This window comes from Cebidichthys violaceus, unplaced genomic scaffold (assembly GCF_023349555.1).
Source record: "Cebidichthys violaceus isolate CVI_PGR_0920_01 unplaced genomic scaffold, fCebVio1.0.p SCAF_20, whole genome shotgun sequence".
NCBI classification, from domain to species: domain Eukaryota; kingdom Metazoa; phylum Chordata; class Actinopteri; order Perciformes; family Stichaeidae; genus Cebidichthys; species Cebidichthys violaceus.
In genome coordinates this window covers 8,271,507-8,291,084 of record NW_027176373.1, presented here as the reverse complement: position 1 = coordinate 8,291,084, position 19,578 = coordinate 8,271,507, and the positions used below count along the sequence as shown (strand labels likewise).

Genomic DNA, 19,578 nt, shown 5'->3' with positions numbered 1-19,578 from the left:
TTCCGTCCTCCGCTCAAATGTGTCCTCCACAGAGCGTCTACAGTGCTGACTGTGAGGTTGATTACGAGAAGTCCTGAAGAAAGCAGGTTATGGAAAACGTAATTTCAGTGACGGACAGATTCGCCCAAAGAGAATAAACAGGTGAGAACAATGGAGGCTGATTGTGTGTGAACATATATGTGTGTAAGCTAGCCTCGTTCTCGATAAAGTTGTGACATTAGGTTACGTTAAGGAATGTAACGTTATGCCGTTAGTGCAGCTAAGTGACAATGTTAAATTACTTTGACACTGACGAGTATTTACAAATCTTTACTGTACGTGAGAAAAAGTAGCAATACAACAATTTAAAAAAACTAATCCATTACAAGTAAAAGTCCGAGTCTCAAAATCTAACTGGAGCTAAAGTACGGTGGTATTGTCTAACTATATAGCAGTCAAATATCTTTATATTGCACAAATGATATAATAGTTGATTAAAAACATAAATACTTCTTCACAAAGTGGAAGTGCCTTATGAGACAGGATAACTTTACATTCTACACCACCAACCATAAAGACTCATACAAGGTGAGGAAATATGATTAAAATGGAAATGTAACAGACAATGAATGAAAAAATACAGCAGTATCTTATCAAGTGTGTAAATCAGCCCTCTCATAATTGTGACTGAAATAAATAAATTACTACAGATTTTACATTCAGACTTTTAGAGATATCACTGTGAAGAGGCCTGAACAGCAAAGGCATGCTGAAGGAACAGCAGGGGAGGTTTTGTGGTTGTTACTGAAACCTTATTATCACCTGTTTATTAATATCAACATCACGTGTTGTCATCAGAAGACCCACTGAGTTCATTGAAACAGGATGGCATCCCCTTCACCCCATGACCGCAGCCGTAAAGACGATGATGAGGACGACCCCGTTGAACAGATGATATCCCGCACTGGCTGTGCTGAGCTGCACTATGCTGTGCAGGAGTGCATGGCTGAACACCAGGACTGGCGCACGTGCCAGAGCCAGGTCCAGACTTTCAAAGACTGCATGATGAACTTCCAAATCGCACGAAAAGAACAGCTGATGAAGCAGCGGCAGCAGCCAACCTCCACCCAATCTGCGCCCAGCTGAACTCACAACACCCACTGCAAAGACTGTACTTCACTTAATTATTGTTCAGAAAATAAAGTGTGATCGGCGACAAAAGAATCCTGCCTTGGACTTTTCAGGTTGTGTGTGTAGTGGAGAGACCAAATGTGATTTATCAGCCAATAGAAGCTTAGTGCAGACAGTTTGTATCGATTTCTCTGTTTGCTGATAAAGGAAATGGGAGAACAGAAATGCCAAAGACATGTTTGAGGTCATTTAGAAACAGTGTCTTGTATGGTTTGTCCACCAGAGAGCAGTGGAAAGTTAATTTCCATGCACTCTGTACATATCTTGGTCACTGTTGTATTGTTTAATTTAAGGTATATTTAAGGGACACTTTTTTGTTTATATATATATATATATATATATATAGAGAGAGAGAGAGAGATAAAAACGAATATTGATCCAGTATTCACATTCACTTTCTTTTTATTTAGTTTTTATATTTCATAAATCTAAAGAAAGCAATTTAAGTGAACCAACTTCATAAATAGTATATGAACACCCTTTGTGTTATGGGGCTTAATTGTGTCAGTGACTCCATTTACATTTCAGTTAACATTTTATTTGTGAGAAATTACAAGGTTCCTCCCAAAGCCCAGAGGACATCACAACAACAATGCTTATCTATGTTAAAACTGAATGTAAGTCAGTGATTCAAACACCTATAAAAGGCCAACAATGTTTTGAATTATAAACTTTGGGACAGCAAAAAAGGTATGTAGTCAGTAAGAGGATGTTGAACTTAAGACTTCTCATCTGATTTAAAAAGAAAAGATGGACAGAGGAGAGAGTGTCAGACTGGCTTTTCTCTTGCAGCCATCATAGGTTAGTTAATAGGTGCATCGGAGATTCATTCATCTCAAATTCAAACAGTAAAAGGTGTGTTTGTTACCGTAAAGGTCATTAACCAGCATCCACTGGTGATGTTATCATAAACTGAGCTCATTAGAACGTCTTTGTTTTGTCTCACCAATGATAAATGCATCCTCGTGGCACATTACGCAACAAGTCATTACTGTACATGTGTTAGTCACTGTTAATTCACTTTGTACAAACACTGTTCACAACATGTCTTTAATGTCTGTAAATGCTTACACTTGTGTCATAGAAGTATATTTTACAGATCTTTGTCAGTACAGATTTCATATGCCATGATAATTTTTGTCTTTCCACTCGAACTATGACCTCTTTAATGATAAATGCACCTTGAGGGAACATCATGGTGTTTGCTCGACGTGTACAAACCCACTTCACAAAGCATTTTGTAAGTGCTTATACTAGAGTGTAAAATAAAACATGTCACAACAGCTAATCTTTGTACAGTGTATCTAAGTCAGGGACATACAGTATGTATTTAATAATGATTCCATACAAATCTCTGCCTCCTCTGAGTTTGTTGCCACTATGTTCAAACCCATCAGTGAGTGAACTACGGGTGGTACAGTTCAATCAGGAGAGACAAGTGAATGATTAGTAGTTAACATTTATTATGACAGATGATGCGTTAGTGAGTTACACAGAAAATTCTTTGGCGCTTGAACTCGATGAGGAGATTTGTGATCAAGTTGTGATTGCCCTGAGCGGCAAAAGTATAAATCCCCCCGTGGAGTCCAGACACTGGTGGTGATGGTGGCTGATGAGGTTGCTAGGATGATGAGGCTGATGAATCTGATGAAGCTGATGAAGCTGATGAATCTGCGAAGATTGGGCGGAGATGGGGAGGTGGAGGGTTGCGTAACAGCAGCATGAACTACTGAAGGTAGAGAGACAGTCATATTTAAAGACAGACAGCAGCAAGATGATAGGCTAATGATATCCTTGTGTCTTGTGCTATTGGCTAGAGACCAGCTGATCTAGACAGCTGATATGATTGACAGCCCCAAACAATAAGAGCAAGGAAATAATGAGTGTGCCTGCATGAGGAGTGATGGCAGATGTATGGTAAATAGCTATGGGCTTAGGCATGCAAGAGTATAGTGTTCCTGTCTGAACTTACGCTAGAGCTTCATTTGTGACACTCTGTCTGCTCTCACAATAGTGCTATGTGACTGGACTCTGATTTATACAGCAGTTTGTACGAAGATAGTTATCATAAAGTTATCGTATTTGTAAAAATTAAAGTATAAGTGCAGTGCAGGGTTACTGCAACTTCATATTCATGATCCAGAGATCATGTCAGCAGCTGACCCACTTTGTTTCATTTTGGTAACCTTCAATGTATCCATATTGGATACATTGGATACATATGAGTGTTGTGCAAAGCTCAAATTCTGCAGAATTCAAAACAATCATCAGATGTTTGTTTTTGACGGGGAAAAAAGTGTAATTAGAGCCCTGCTCTTAATGGATCAATTCATTAATAGGGTATTGCTGAATGATGTCTCCTTAGTAACAACTGGAAGCTCTCTCTCAAGAGATCAGTGAGGAAAGTATATCTCTCGCTGTACACAGGTAAGACACGCAGTCATCCATTTTCTGCTTTTGGATGCAGCATCAAGCTGCTGCTAAACATCAGGTAGGATTGGTAATGATGATATGATTATGCTCATTAAATGTGTATGAAAATTCTCCTTGTGGTTTATAGTCTCTATAGAGGTCTAATGTGTAATATGACTTGATTTCTCTGTTCTGTAGACTGTGGATCCTTTAAGCAGAGGCCGTCCTCCAACACAGGCTGTGGAGTTCAACTATGTCTTTTCTCGGAACCGTTTTAAATGACTCTCTCATCATTCATCCTCCAGGCTTCTATATCATCGGATTTGAGACATTTCCCTTCATCAGTGTCTACTTCATCTTTCTGTCCTTTGTTTATGTGGTTACAGTGCTGTTCAATAGTTTGGTGATCTATGTCATTTCTTTTAATCACTGCTTACACACTCCAAAATTTCTGGCTGTGACCAACCTCGCAGTAATTGATTTATTCCTGAACACATGTACTATTCCCAGCATGATAAAGATATTCCTCGTTAAGGACAACTTTATTCCATTCAACTTGTGTTTGGTACAAATGTTTGTCTACTATGCATTTGGGTCTTTGGAGTCAATTGCGCTCGCTATACTTGCCTACGACCGGTTGATTGCAATATGTTTCCCTCTGCGTCAGAACTCAGTCAACACTTTGCGGCGCATGTCTTGTATTGTCGGCCTGACTTGGTCTTGGTCTCTTGGAATAATTGCATTTTCAACAGGTATAATGACTCGACTCTCATTTTGCAATTCTGTCATAGTGTTCAGCTATTTCTGTGACTATGCACCTGTGTTCAGACTTGCCTGTAATAATTACACAATGCAGTGGTCTGCAGCTTCTTTTCTCACCATTATGATCCTCGTAGGACCCTTTACTTTTATTCTTCTGTCTTATGTGGCTATCCTGGTGACCATGTTCAGAATGAAATCTTTAGACAGTCGGGTGAAAGCTCTGGCCACTTGCGTTGAGCATATCATCCTTGTTGCTGTATTTTACATTCCTCTCATTACCATTTTTACTATTGGGTTTTATTTGCGTCTGATTGACCCAGACCAGCGTGTGCTGAGCCTGTCGCTGGCCTCTTGCATCCCACCCTGCGTCAATCCTATCGTCTACTCTTTGAAAACCAAAGAGATCAAAATCAGAGCTCTGGCTCTGGTGAGAAAAAAATCTAATTGGACAAGACCAACGTAAGAGCAAACCTTGGCGAGATGTTAAAATGTTTGTGTAGAATCTGTCTCCTGCCTTTCTTTGGTTTTAGTTAGTTCCAATATTTCTGAATAAAATGGCCTGACTGGCCAAACCTGAAATATAGACTAATTACAGCTTTTTTGCCATGGGAAGATTTCATGCATTAAATGTCTGCACTTTTAAGGTCTGTGAGCTATATTTTTTCATAGTTAAATGGTTGCAGCAAATCAGTTTCAGCTCTACTCTTTGAGAAATGAATTAAACAAGATGTTAGCTTTTGTTGGGGAAAAAAAGTAAAATGATCTCTAATTTGAAGGGAGTTGGAGTTAGCAAAGCTAAAACTACTGGCTGTTGTATAATGTGCACCTCCATCTATTACCAACCAAGATAATAAAGGATCGAGTTTAAACAGTAAAAGGTTTGGTTGTTCAAGTGAAGTCAATTTTATTTCTCCAGTCCAAATCACAAATTTGCCTCAAGGGGCTTTACACTCTTTACAGCATACGATACCCTCTGTCCTTTGACCCTTGATTCAAGTTATCATATTGCACTGATTACTCACTTTCTTCAAGCAAAATTCACAAAATAGCCCTCTGAGTTTTAATCTGACCTCGATGTCGACACTGAGACAAATATTAATACCAGGTGTAAATGTATTCAGGTTAAATCGATACAATCTGGATACTGGATCAAGATAACGGGGTAACGAGGTCCTTGAGAACTGTGTGGCATCATGTACTACAGAAGACAAGTCCTTCAGATTTTGTAAAAATGTATATGCTAAATGGTATCTTATTGATATTGTACTCCTATAAACCTACCAAATTAAGATACAGAATAACAATACATTACACTGTACTTAATTAATAAATAATGGAGGACATAGATTAGAGCAGTGGTTCTCAGTTCATATGATGAGTGCCTGCCCTCTAGTGGATTTATGTGTACAGTGCAAGCTCTACCATGAATGACCCTCAGTTATTAATATACGACAGTTGGCCTTCTGGTTGTTCATAAAATGACATTGTCACTCTGTTTATTATGCTCAGTTCCAGAGTACATGCTTACTTGTGAATGTTGTGACGATCCCTCCCTTCCACTAGGGGTCTGTGTCCTGTTTGCTGTCTATTCTGTCTTTCAGGATGTTGATCGGCAGCTGACGAGCCCCACCTGAGCCTGGTGGAAGTGCCAACTATAAAGACGCACCATCTGAACATGGCTGCCCCCCTCTTCTTTGGATCCTAATCCTTGGCTCACACGGCTGCTGCTTTGTTTTGTGTTCTTTGAATAAATGTATATTTATTACTTTTACCACTCGTCTTGTCTCCCTTATGTTGCAGGCTTTGAGCCGTGTTGTAACACACGTCAATCTGTTTAACATATTTAAAGGCACACTTATGTTTAGCACCCACTGCAGCTCCAAAAACACAACATGTTCCTCCACTTCACTGTAGATGTTTCGACACTCAACTGTGAACTGTGCAAGTTTAAAAAACACCCACACCACGCTGGGAGGAGATAACACATCAACATGGAATCTCTGAGTTTATGCTTGATAGTTAAATCATGAGATCCTGTCCTGCATCAGTAAACCTCACCTTCTGGCATTCACCCTGCTGTTATTTTCTGCAAACCTTTGAGATTCCACTGATTTGTGATCAACTTTTGTTGACTAGAAAAGCAGAAGCGCTAATGGGATGAGAGAAAACATGATTTCTTAATTCCTATGACACAGATCAATTCAACTTTAAAAGCATTGCTCCTGACGTTATTTTCATCTGAAATTTCATGCAACCAAAATCATCTTGTTTTAAGGATATGTCATTCTACAGCCCTTTTAACACTAAACACTACTTATGTTGAACTCGTTAGCTTTTACTGTACAAAGTTGAATATAGAGGCTAAAGACTAAAATCCTACTGGTTAGCGATATGGCAACTAATGATAACATAGTGTTGCACAGCAACCCATCCTGTTTCTGTTTTGGTATATACTGTGTATTTCAACTGTAATCCACTAATCCTGTACAATCCAAGTACACACCACTAGATGGTGCAAGTCCACCATCATTGTAGAGCCCTGCATGCTTCATTTTCAGCCTGTGTGTCTTGATTGCCTCTTTTTGTCAAGGCGTTTACTTCACATATCAGTCATTATTTTACCAAGCTTTACCTTTCAAAAACTATGGACATATGGATGTGGTTACTTTTTCCAATTCACAGCATGGATTTTTTTAAACCTTTATTTTCAGGATTTTCAATATAATACACTCAATACAACATTTCAGTAACCCAGACCCAGCCCTCAAAGGCTTGAAAGAAACATTCAAATGCACTCTTCAAATAAGTAAACAATTTCTGACATTTCCAAAGTAATGTGTCAATGTCCTGTCAATCCTGTCAAATATTTGGCATTTTTACTTGAAAAATAGCAACAAATGAAACAATGAATTGATTATGAAAATAGTTGCCGTTGCCGAATAACTGCCTTCGATCGACTGGTTGATTGATCGACTTATCACTGTAACAGATCAGACTCAGAACTGACACTAATGTTTATGTAATCTAACCAAATGTCTCTGTATGAGAGCCCCAAAGTATCTGTAATTTCCATTTATTTCCAACAGATGTAAACATAATTATTTACTGCATCTCTGTCTCAAATAATTGTTCTAACAAAGAGTGTACAGTCACAGCAACAATTCATAACATACTATAAACCCCGATTACAATTTGAATCCGAGATCGTTACATAGTATTGCTACAGAAGTATTATCAAATGCAACCACCTTATTTGGTCTGGTTACATTGCAAAGTACAGTACATGATGAATTACCACTCAATAACCATTTCTAAAAGTAAAATAATAGTGTGTTTAAGTGAGAAGTAAGTAGTAAAAGGTCATGAATACAATTATGCTATTGCAACACTCCTAAATGTTTCATTACAGCAGAGATAAAGAGTTCACCCTTTTTTGGTTGTGTTTTTTATCCTATTTCTTTTGTAAAGCTTCTTGATAGAGATCAGCAATTCTTCTGTTTTTAAAGAGTATATAATAGGATTGAGCAAAGCTGGTACGATGTGTGTCAAAGATGAGTTTATGATCCTGGCATTAGGATGGATGTAGGTGGTTACTGCTGCAACGTTGGTGCCCACGACCGGTAGGAAGAAAATAGCAACAAGAATCAGGTGAGAAGTACAAGTTTTAAAGGCTTTGAGTCGTTCCTTTCCTGTTGCAATCCTGCTCAGTGCTACGGAAATGCAAACATATGTCAGTGCTATCAGTACTAAAGGAATACAGAGGATTAAAACAAAAGTGACATATGCCAATATGTTATTAAAAGACGTGTCATTACAGGCCAGAAGATATACTGGTGCGTGATCACAGTAAATGCTCTTTACCACCAAAGATCTACAGAAGGAGAGGCGATCAATAGACCCAACAAGAAACGCTGCTAGACCCACAAAAAAAGCCCACACTAACAGCAGCATTGCAGCAGTAACTGGTTTAGTCACAATACTATGGTATCTTAAAGGGAAGCAAATTGCTACAAATCTGTCATATGCCATTGTGACAAGTGTCCATGACTGAATACTTCCAAAGACAACAACAAAGAACATATGACTTAAGCAAGCCTCATAGACAATGTATCTCCTGTCAAACACAAGTGTGTCGAGGACTTTTGGGATGAAAGCAGTGCTCGCACACAAATCTGTGAAAGCCAGGTTAAAGACAATCATGTATTTAGGAGTATGAAGAGTCTTAACCAGGTAAATAATTGAGAGAAGGAAGCTATTCCCAAGAACAGTGATGATATAGGCAAAACACAGAAAGACATAGTAATACTTAACGTGAGGGACGTTGGAAAACCCACTGACATAGAATTTGGCAGGGCGAACAAATGTGCCATTAAAATTGGTAACAGCTTTCTCTTCTGGGGTCATTATAAATATCTGTTTCCCTAGATGTACAAAGAGAAAACAAGACAATAAGAATGTACAACACAGGATGAAACCTCAGACAGCATCGAGTGTGTAGTGCACCAGAGTGAGACCTGACATTTATATCCCACCCCCTTCATTCTGAGACAGTAGAAACACAGCTGGCTGTGTCACATGTTCAGTCAACGAGTAACTGTCTCATAGTTTATGTCATCTATGGCCTGATGCAGTCGACTCAGATAACTTAGGTCACCAGGATAATGAATTACCAGGATAAAGAATATGTTTGTGGCACAATTCATATGTAAAAACAAGATTATACTGTAATGTAATAATAGCAAGGCAGTTATAGTATGACAGGAGGAAAAGTTATGTGTAGTTAATAGTGTAAAAAATTACCATAAATCAGTTTTATCAACTATGGAGGAAGAAATTGATTACACAGAACATTTGACTTTGAGTATTACCTGATTTGTGACAAATCAAAAGCTTGTACTCGGTATAAAGGTGCAAAAAGCGACTAAGTGAGACTCAGTGTGACTGATTCCAGAGGGACCTAGTGCTGCTGACAATATTCCAATATATGTGTAACACTGGAACTGCAATGGTGCTGCTACAGTGTGTCACAAAACTACACAACTTAGACACATATTTAGTGTCAAAACTACATAAAAAATGTCTATACTACGGTACACAGAAATGCGTCAACACAATGTTTTCTTTGGTGCTGCTTATGTAGGAACAGTATTTCTGTTAACAGATTGAAAATAACTACATTACATTACAGTCATTTAGCAGACGCTTTTATCTAAAGCGACTTATAATTCAGATTCTATCATATTTCTACACCGTAGGCACAGCTACGGGAGCAACTATCAATAGAGAAGCCGTGCACACCCTAGATTACAATTAAATGTATAGTGGCACGTTTTCGATTGCTATAAATGTTTGACACTATCACACTACAAGTCCATTATTTGTAAACTGCAATGTCACTAAATGTAAACAAAGCAGGTCTAAAAGAATACAAAGGGCCATGCTTGATGGTGTGATTTTACTTTGGTTGTGCAAATACTCGCAACCTTCATGGATGCATTAATTAAGCTTAAGGGGAGTGTATCTTTCCCCTCCAGAGAGAATTCAATACATATCTCAATACATGGTCTGGAATATGAAATAAAAAAAGACAGTAGGGCTCAGAGGAGATTCCAGCAATGGGACACTCGGCGGTCTGAGCTAACGATGCTAATTTATTAGCCCTTCCTAACGTTTAGCCAAAGGAGGAAGCCAAAACTCTTGTGTACTGCTGTTGGATGTAGCTTAGCTTCTCACATACAGAACAGTCGCCGGACACATGCTTTAGGGCGAGCTACCTTGTTATTGACAGGTTGCTATCACTATCCGAGCCGTATATAGCGTCTCTACGTCACTCCTCCGCAGCCCAAATATGGTCTCTTGTAAAAAGTCAAGATGGCGACGACCGTAATCTAAGATAGCGACAGACAAAATGCAGAAGCTTCAAAACGGCAGTCCACAAACCAATGGGTGATGTCACAAGGACTACGACCACTTACATACAATCTATGGTCTCTCCCCTCGTACACACCATAGAGTACTTTATATAAAGATGGACGACATGACAGATCCCCAAAAGTGAAGCCAAAAGGTATTGGTGTCTGGCCGCAGTAAAGGTCATAAATTCCGCCCCCTCACGCAGGCACGTGACCAAAAGGTCAAATACAATTTTTTCCCATATGGTTTCTGTCATTTTAGGTACTTCTTATCATGCTGATGTATGTTCACATGTTCATTTTTCTAATAAGTGTGGTATAAATTAAGTATTTGATGCTATAAAAGGGGGTGAGACGTCATGACTGTAAGCTGTGATTTACAGCTCTGGGTGAAGTAGTCGCAGAATTGTACAAGAGACCGGACTTTAACCATCACAAGTCTGTGTAATAGATTAAAATCTCAAAATGAACTGCTATATTTTGGCTTCACTATTGTACAGTGGGAGGAAGTGGAGACACGTCGTCCAGTGTACGCTATACACACAGACACCTCACTCTCTCTTTCTGCTCATACCCACAGATAAGTCGTAAAAAGCTGATAAAGTGAGGTTTTTTTTATTTTTAACTTTTATATTTTCAATAAAAAAAATATGTTAGCTTAGAGCTCAAAGCATCATGCTGATGTACAGTCTCACAGAGCCGGAAGCATGTTTGTAGACTCTTAATTTTGTTTTATTACAGGTCAGTAAAAGATACTAAATTACGTTTTAGAAAGAACACTCATCAGTGATGCAGAGTACCAACAAAACAATTGTAACATAAAATAACCAAGTTATCACTGATTTTAAAAATACAAAATTCTGATTATATCAGAATTCTACATATATATATATATATATATATATCAACACCAAAGATGTTAAATTGAATACACAAATAAACTTCCAGATACAAAGTAGAATGCATACTCCAACAAAGTGGCATACATAGAGACACAAAAGTGTTGTAAAACAATAACTTGTTGGTTCAATTATTGATTTAAAGAAGGCAAATAAACATTTCTTTGTAAGATTTAACTTTTTCTCCAGACTTTATATCTGCTCACAAAATGCTGTTGTTGTAGAGAACAAATTTCAGTGTAGGCTGCTTTTTTATTCTATAACCTCTTTCACAAAAAAATGAAAACAAAGAACTAACTAGACATTTTGCTTTTAAATAACTATCAGCATACATTTAAGACAAAGATAAAATTGTATTTAATTCACTTTGATTTTTCTCAGATATTTACCTATTCTTTCATCTTTCTTCTACTATTACTTTTGAAAACTTTGTACAGGACAGAGTGGATTTTTTTGTGTTGATTACCTTGATTATTAGTAAATTAATTCATAGTCAATTTCCCAAAAAATTGCATGATGTTAGAAAGGATAATTCCACCATTGGCAACTTTACAGCAAATAAAACACTCAAAGAGATGGTGTATAACAGAGGCAAATTGTCACATTATGGTTCATTTCTTTATGATTTTGGATTTCCCTCTGATTTTCAACAACCTTTTGACAGATTGTTTGATTTCTTGTGTCTGCAGAACATAAATGATTGGGTTCAGCATGGGAGGAAAAATAGAGGTCAAAGACAGGTTCATGATCCTGGCATTTGGATGTATTTTTTCCATCAGAGTAAATGTGATTAACACTGGAATGAAATATATTGCCACCAATGAGAGATGAGCTATGCAGGTTTTAAAGGCCTTGATACCTTCTTGAACAGTCGCCACTTTAGCCAAAGTGCAGCCAATATATAGGTAACTTAACAAGATAAAAAGGAATGGAAGCCAAAAAATAATTACAGGGAACAGACAACTAATGATATAATTGGGGAAATGGTCGTTGCATGCAAGCCTGTATATCTGGCCATGGTCACAGAAATAGCTGTTAATAACCACAGACTTACAGAAGGAAAGTCTTGTGAGAAGGCCAACTGCAATAAGTACAGCAATTATAACAAAGACCCAGAAAGAGGCAATCAAAGACAGCATGAACCTGTGGGTCACTTTCACTTGATAGTGCAGAGGGTGGATGATGGCTATTAGTCTGTCATAGGAGAGTGCAACCAGATTAAATGACTGCATGGAAAGGCAGGTGTAGCAGAAAAAAAGGAATGTCAAGCAGTCGTTGTAGGGGATGTAGCGATGGTTAAACAGAAATATGTCAAGAAGCTTCGGCATCAGAGCAGAGCTACCAAACAGGTCCACAAATGCTAGATTAAAAACTGCAATATATTTTGGAGTTCTCAGATTATAATCCAAGTATATTACGGCCATCACAGCTGTGTTTCCAAGCACTGAAACAATATACACAAAACAGAGGAAGACATAGTAATACTTAATTTCTTGGATGCCGGATAAACCACTTATTATGAAGTAGGCAGGACGCACAAACGTGATGTTGTTCCCGAGAGCTGAGTTAAATAAATTCATTGTCAAACTATCCACACTGCAGAGGTTTATGTAGCGTCCTCTTCTGTGCTTCAGTATTAGCACTGTGTTGCGTCTCTCTTTGTGGTAACAGAGCTCTGTCAAGCTTTAACTGTTTTGACAGGAGTGGCTACGAAGAGAAGCTGTCCTCCTCTGTATTTTTGTCAATGTCTTCTCCCCTGTGTCTATTGTATGTAAGCAACTCATCATCAGACATCACGCCAAATTGAATCCATGTTACTGACTCCAATTTACTTTCGCAAATCTATAGAGTATCTACTGTATGACGCACTTTATTTTATATTTGGTATAGTATTTCAGTGAGTTATTAGTTTTAGTTAGTTAGTTTTCTCTTATGTCATCAATATTTTTTATAATAGTGATCTATTAATAACAATAAGAAAGGAGTCTCTCATAGTGATGAACCTACAGATAAATATCACCTGAAACTGCTAAGAGTTTCAGCTCATTGTTTAGCTGTCTGGCCACAACTTTACTGTTTTGGTTCACTCTCAACGATCTCCTAACTAATTTTTTCCGCAATATTAAAAAACCCACTGAACACCACCTACCCAGCAACAAACAGGAGACAGACACAGTTAGCGAATAATGGGGATGGGTACGGACACCAGGTGTTAAACAGGGATGGGTGCTAAATTATTAAAGGCCGTATTATTGATGATTTCCAACATTATCAGTTACCTTTTCTGTACTTTTTAACACTTTGCCTCTTCAAGGCTCCGGCCTGGCCTCACTCCTCACTGCTGTTTAAATGTGTAATGTTAATTATTGTGACCTTAATATTATATAACATGTTATTGTATAGTAATTTATATTTTATATCTCAATTTATTATATAATGATAGTATATTATTATTTAACAATTAGTTTTTTATATATTATTATGATTTTGCTGTTACATCATATAATTATTCTCACCATAAAATTAAGAATATGTCTTGTTCTTTCTCTCCACCACACATCCCATAGCCTACTCCTGACCCCACATACCAGCCTGTCCAGGTTCACTTAACATGGATACATATCACTGCTTTTCCTAAAAAACATCTAAACATGCACACACACATTACCTATACATACACTACTTAATCTAATCAAATCTCTATTCCCGGATACTTATCATATCATCACATACATACATCATTGTAACTGCTTCATATTGTCTACATGCCTGTCGATTGTGTCTGTCAATATGTACATATGTAACTCCTGTATTTTGACACATTAGAGAAAAAGTAAGAAACACGTTATCAGCAACTTCACTGGTTCTTGCAGTTCTGGCACAAGCAGAAACGACAATATTACTGTACAGTTCTTTCAGAGAAGATAAAACTCGGTTCACACACGAAAATGTGTCTTGCATCACATGCTCCAAATAATCAGCAGAGCAACATAAAAACAATTAAAAAAACAACTGCAAGGTCACCCTCTATTAACGATCACAAGAATACTCTGTAAAAGAAGAATGGAAGTTATTATTGTAAGGTCCTTTTTATTTTAAATTATTGTAAATTCAGTCATTCTTAACTAATACATTTTTGACATTTGGGTGACATTACAAAATATATCTATTATTTATAACATCCATTATACCATATTGCAAATAATGCCAAAAATTTAATTAATACTCAACTTAAGTGATGTTAGAAAGGACAATTATATTATTTAAGAAGGCAAATTTATAGCAAATAAAACCCAACGAGATGGTGTACAGCACAGACAAATCGTCACATCATGGTTCATTTATTCGTTGTTATTTTAGATTTCCCTCTGATTCTTAATAACCTTTTCACTGATACTTTGATTTCTTGTGTCTGCAGAACATAAATGATTGGGTTCAGCATGGGAGGAAAAACAGAGGTCAGAGACAGGTTTATGATCCTGGCATTCGGGTGTATATTTTCCATCAGGGTAAATGTGATTAATATTGGGAGGAAATAGATTGCCACTAATGAAAGATGAGCTGTGCAGGTTTTAAAGGCCCTGTATCTTTCCTGAGCTGTGGCCACTTTAGACAAAGCATAACCAATACATAGATAACTTAACAAGATAAATGCCAGTGGAAACCAAAGAATTAGAGCTATCGAGAACATACCAAAGACATAGCTGGGTGTGTAGTCATTGCAGGCCAGCCTGAATATCTGGCCATGGTCACAGAAATAGCTGTTAATAACCACAGAGTTACAGAAGGAAAGTCTCGTGAGAAGGCCAACTGCAATAAGAACAATAGTAACGACAAAGACCCAGAAAGAGGCAATCAAAGACAGCATGAACCTGTGGGTCACCTTCACTTGATAGTGCAGAGGGTGGATGATGGCTATTAGTCTGTCATAGGAGAGTGCAACCAGATTAAGAACCTGCATGTCAAGGCAGGTGTAGCAGAAAAAAAAGAATGTCAAGCAGTCGTTGTAGGGGATGTAGCGATGGTTAAACAGAAAGATGTCAAGAACCTTTGGCATCAGAGCAGAGCTACCAAACAGGTCCACAAATGCTAGATGAAAAACTGCAATATATTTTGGAGTTCTCAGATTATGATCCAAGTATATTACAGCCATCACAGCTGTGTTTCCAAGCACTGAAACAATATACACAAAACAGAGGAAGACATAGTAATACTTGATATTAGGTATGCCAGAAAAACCACTTATTACGAAATATGCAGGATGCACAAAAGTGATGTTTTTCTTGAGAGCTGAGTTGAATAAATTCATTGTAAAACTTGTCAAGCCTTTTCTGTCCACAGTGCAGTTTTTGATGTAGATAAGCGTCCTCTTGGGCGTGTCAGTTCTCACTGATTTATTGTTCTGTTTGTGAAGCTCTGTCAAGCTTTAAATGTTTTCGACAAGAGTGGCTGACAAATCCTCCTCTGACTTCACGACAAATAAGGTCAAAGTCTGATCCCATGTGTCCATCAGCCACTCAGCTTCAGACAAACTCCTTTTCAGTCTGATATACTTATTGCACTCATGCAAACATTTAGCATGCTTCTCAGCTAACCTGAAATCTGAAATCAGTCCCACTGGAACAGATTTCTACTGATTTAACTTATACCTCTGGCTAGTGCTAGTGCACAGTATAACCTTAAAAGCAAGGTTGTGCAATAGCCTGCCTTTAAAAAACGGTACGATACCCCATTTTATTGGTATGGTGCTTTAAGAATGACAGTGTTTTGAAAGAGTTGTAGTCACCATGTGCTCTGTAACAAAAGGATCTGACTTAGGCCTGCTTGTTCAGCCAAATGACTGCTTTGGGTTGATAATAGGGCACAGAAACATAGCTTGGCTGTTTTTAAAAGAAAACTCGGCCATTCCACGCGATTCAATTCGCTTGCAAGGAGGCCAGAACACAACATTGCTGCTTTTAAAAGAAAGTCCTCGGTCAAAAGTCTTAAATTCGCTGGATGAATAGACTTGTTTGTTTTTTGTTTTTTTTCGCATCCTGGAAAAAGAGAAGCGGACAACTTGCCTGCAGAAGTAAGAAAACGCATTCTTCAGGGAAAGAGAAGGACACATTCTCTTTCCAATCAAGTCGACTTTGTGCCGATTGTAAGGACGAGAATCCCCTTGACTTCCGAAGGAGCCTCTCCATGAATACAGAGGTTTATCACGCACAGCAGGAGTTGCGCAGCCTGAGTCTAACCAAGAAACTCGGAAGGACCACATCGACCATTATAAAGCCATCTCACAGTAAGCGCTTACTTGGTGTCTGGGCCTAGTAAGGTCATTGTGTTTGTATTACCTTGTTTGTTTTGTTCTAAGTTACTGTATTGTTATAGCTGTGACTTTATAATTTAAAAGACCATAACTGACAGTTTCTACATAATAAGTTAACAGTTTCCGTATTCCATGGCTGCGGTGAGGCTCTGCCTAGCTTTGAGTGTTCCCCCCTCCTTTTTCTTTTTTTCCATCCTCTTTCACAAACTCTCAGGTGTCTTTCTCCAGAGTAGCCCACCAGAACCTCTGCTGGAGGACCTCACTGGTACGCTGGCTCCCGGGGTGGCAAGTGAGTCTGGAGCTGTGGGCCCACTGGAGGACATTGGACCTCAGGGTCTGAGGGACGAACAGGAGGGCAGGAGCTAGGACCGGGCTGGTCCTCCAGGGCAGCCTTGACTCTCTCCTCTACCTCCCAGGTGATCGAAGCAACCAAGAAGGATATTGTCATTGCCAGGGGTGGAATCCCCCTTCTCCACAAACTGGCGGGACAAGGCGTCAGGCTTGACGTTGCGGGTCAAAAGTTGAATCGGGTAAAGAACAGGGACCATCTTGCTTATTGAGAGTTCAGTCTTCTGGAGGACTGGATGTACTCAAGGTTCTTGTGATCAGTCCATACCAAAAAGGGCAGACTGGTCCCCTCAAGCCAGTGGCGCCACTCTTCAAGGGCTACCAATGTCATAGTTCCTTTCAGTTGGTAAGAGCCGCCTAGAAAAGAAGGCGCAGGGGTGGAGCTTCTGGTCGTTGGCAGCCCGCTGGGATAGGATGGCTCCCACCCCAACATCGGAGGCATCCACCTCCACAACAAACTGTCTCTCAGGGTCAGGGATTTGGAGGATAAGGTAAGGGCCGTGAGTGGGGCAGCCACGGTGCTATAGCTGCGGATGAACCTCCGGTAGAAGTTAGCAAACCCCAGGAATTGTTGCAGCTGTTTAAGTGAGTCAGGGACGGGCCAGGACGTAACAGCTGACACCTTGGCAGGGTCCATCTGCATAATCCCCTGTCCCACGATGTACCCCAGGAAGGAGACAGATGAGGAGTGGAATTCACACATCTCTGCCTTAACGAACAGAGAATTCTTAAGGAGGCGTTGAAGGACTGCTTGAACATGGTCAATGTGCTCCTCTCGGGACCTGGAGAAAATCAGAACGGCGTCCAGGTCGACGAACACACGCCTGTTTAACATGTCTCTCAGCACATCATTCACCAGGGCCTTGAAGACGGCTGGGGCATTGGTGAGGCCGAAGGGCATAACCAGGCACCCGTAATGTCCAGTGGGGGTGTTGAAAGCCGTCTTCCACTCGTCACCCTCCCGGATTCGGACCAAGTGATAGGCGTCGCGCAGGTGTAGCTTGGTAAAGATGGTGGCTCCCCGCAGCAACTCAAAGGCAGAAGTGATGAGTGGGAGTGGGTAGTGGTTCTTAATGGTAATGTCGTTGAGGCCCCTGTAGTCAATGCAAGGCCTCAGTGACTTGTCCTTCTTCCCTACGAAGAAGAACCCTGCACCAGCAGGTGAAGAAGAGGGACAGATGATCCCAGCAGCTAGAGAGGAATTTATGTACGCCTCAATGGCCTCTCTTTCAGGTGCAGACAAGGAATACAGGCGACCCCTGGGTGGAGTGGTGCCTGGTTGCATGTCAATGGCATAATCGTTGGGGTGATGTGGAGGCAGAGATGCAAGACTGCTGTTAGCTGTTGAACCTGAGCGGTCAACGCAGCCAATGCCTGCTCGTGGGCTGCTACCGACTGATGTGTCTCAGCAGCGGTGTAGGCCATCAGCGCCTCATGCTACTGGAGGATCCCCTCGATCCTCTCGAAACGGGACTGTGGTGAAGAGGTGTGTGCTGGGTACATGACTGGCCAGATTGTACTGTAACGGATTGTATATGGAGCCAAATGCAGCACACAAGATTCCAGGAACCGTTAGCTTTTATTATAAACTTAACAGGTACAGAATGATACACAAAGTCCTTGGCAGAGCAGCAGATACAGCAGGCATAATTAATCCAAATCAGGATCAGAAGGCTGGTGGGTTTACCGGGAGTCAGGCAAGATGGGTAGATCAGGGGCAGGCAGGGTCAATAACAGGAAATCAGTATGTGATAGAGCGCTGGAGAGTCTGGCATTGAAAAACAAAGAACAATCTGGCAATGTGTGTCTGATGCTACATCCACACTACTCTGTTTCTATTTGAAAAAGCATATGTTTTGCTATGTTTACACTGAGCATCCACACTACGCCGGCGTTTTCGTGCACCGAAAACGGAGGACTTTAGAAACGCTCCCGAAGACGGATATGTTTGGAGACTCCGGGTAGCATATTTGTCTGGACGGACGTAAACGCATACGTTTGGAAACGATGACGTAGACACCCGCGATCGACTACCAGGTTAATTTAACATGGACAACTGATTACAGGCATTGCTGACCTTGTTGTTTCTACTAGCAGCTGTTGTCCAGTTAAAGTCTGCATGTCTGTGGAGGAACCAGCTGTTATTGAAGCGATCAGTGAGCAGTGTGAGAGAGAGAGAGGGAGAGAGAGAGAGAGACCCGCAGCGCTGTAACTAATATTAAGTCTGAAAAATAAAACTTATAAAACTTTCCACGAACTGTATCTGTTTGAGTTTATAGAGGAAGATTTTAGAGAATCTTAAGTATCAAACACGTACTTAGGATTATTAAAGACTACTTTATTACTCTGGTTGCTTAGTTACAAAATACGACAATCTATTTCCTGGTTGCATCGGCGCATGCCCAGTGTACGTGAAGAGTCACGTGATATTCGTTTCCAGGGGTGTGGTATGGACGAAGAGCATTTCAAAAACAATGGCTGAAACGCCGTGTGGACGGAGATCGTTTTCATTTTAAAACTCTGTTTCCAAACGAAAACGGAGTAGTATGGATGTAGTCTGAGAGACACGAGTCTATAACAGAGTGAACAGGTGAAGGGAGTTAAACTGATGAGGAGGGAGTGGCTGACAAGTAGAGTGAGGTGGGTGTGGAGCTGAACTGTGACAACTTGGTGCATGTGTATTGTGACAATAGCTGGATATGTGGTCGGCGCTTTAACTCAAAACCTTCACTGTTTACTCTGAATGTGAAATAGTACTTTGCAT

At 39.8% G+C, this 19,578-nt stretch overlaps 5 protein-coding genes across 5 annotated transcripts; 2 read left to right on the top strand and 3 right to left on the bottom strand.

The window, feature by feature from the left end:
* The first annotated feature begins 17 nt into the window (after positions 1–17).
* coa4 (cytochrome c oxidase assembly factor 4 homolog) lies at positions 18–2,458 on the top strand. The gene is made up of 2 exons (XM_068716044.1): positions 18–141; positions 838–2,458. Exon 2 carries the CDS (start codon positions 865–867, stop codon positions 1,123–1,125), a length of 261 nt encoding a protein of 86 aa, XP_068572145.1. The 5' UTR covers positions 18–141; positions 838–864; the 3' UTR covers positions 1,126–2,458.
* Positions 1,356–8,748, bottom strand: LOC137876807 (olfactory receptor 1-like). Its single transcript, XM_068716607.1, has 2 exons — positions 7,835–8,748; positions 1,356–1,380 (listed from the first exon to the last, which is right to left on the bottom strand). Exons 1-2 carry the CDS (start codon positions 8,746–8,748, stop codon positions 1,356–1,358), a joined length of 939 nt encoding a protein of 312 aa, XP_068572708.1.
* On the top strand, positions 3,767–4,807 carry LOC137876448 (olfactory receptor 1M1-like). The gene has a single exon (XM_068716043.1). The coding sequence runs from the start codon at positions 3,836–3,838 to the stop codon at positions 4,805–4,807; it is 972 nt and encodes a 323-aa protein (XP_068572144.1). The 5' UTR covers positions 3,767–3,835.
* Positions 8,749–11,766: 3,018 nt separating the features above from the next.
* Positions 11,767–12,735, bottom strand: LOC137876729 (olfactory receptor 1f45-like). Its single transcript, XM_068716523.1, has one exon. The coding sequence runs from the start codon at positions 12,733–12,735 to the stop codon at positions 11,767–11,769; it is 969 nt and encodes a 322-aa protein (XP_068572624.1).
* A 1,757-nt stretch (positions 12,736–14,492) lies between these two features.
* LOC137876728 (olfactory receptor 2A12-like) lies at positions 14,493–15,464 on the bottom strand. Its single transcript, XM_068716522.1, has one exon. It carries the CDS (start codon positions 15,462–15,464, stop codon positions 14,493–14,495), a length of 972 nt encoding a protein of 323 aa, XP_068572623.1.
* Between the last annotated feature and the right edge of the window lie 4,114 nt (positions 15,465–19,578).

What these genes read in the sequence shown, in the direction of transcription:
- LOC137876728 (XM_068716522.1), bottom strand. Translation starts at nt 15,464, where the DNA reads ATGAATTTATTCAACTCAGCTCTCAAGAAAAACATCACTTTTGTGCAT.
- LOC137876448 (XM_068716043.1), top strand. Translation starts at nt 3,836, where the DNA reads ATGTCTTTTCTCGGAACCGTTTTAAATGACTCTCTCATCATTCATCCT.
- LOC137876729 (XM_068716523.1), bottom strand. Translation starts at nt 12,735, where the DNA reads ATGAATTTATTTAACTCAGCTCTCGGGAACAACATCACGTTTGTGCGT.
- coa4 (XM_068716044.1), top strand. Translation starts at nt 865, where the DNA reads ATGGCATCCCCTTCACCCCATGACCGCAGCCGTAAAGACGATGATGAG.
- LOC137876807 (XM_068716607.1), bottom strand. Translation starts at nt 8,748, where the DNA reads ATGACCCCAGAAGAGAAAGCTGTTACCAATTTTAATGGCACATTTGTT. An exon ending in TACTCTTTAAAAACAGAAGA is followed by an intron (nt 1,381 to 7,834) that starts ATTGCTGATCTC and finishes TGGTGGACAAAC; the next exon opens with CATACAAGACACTGTTTCTA.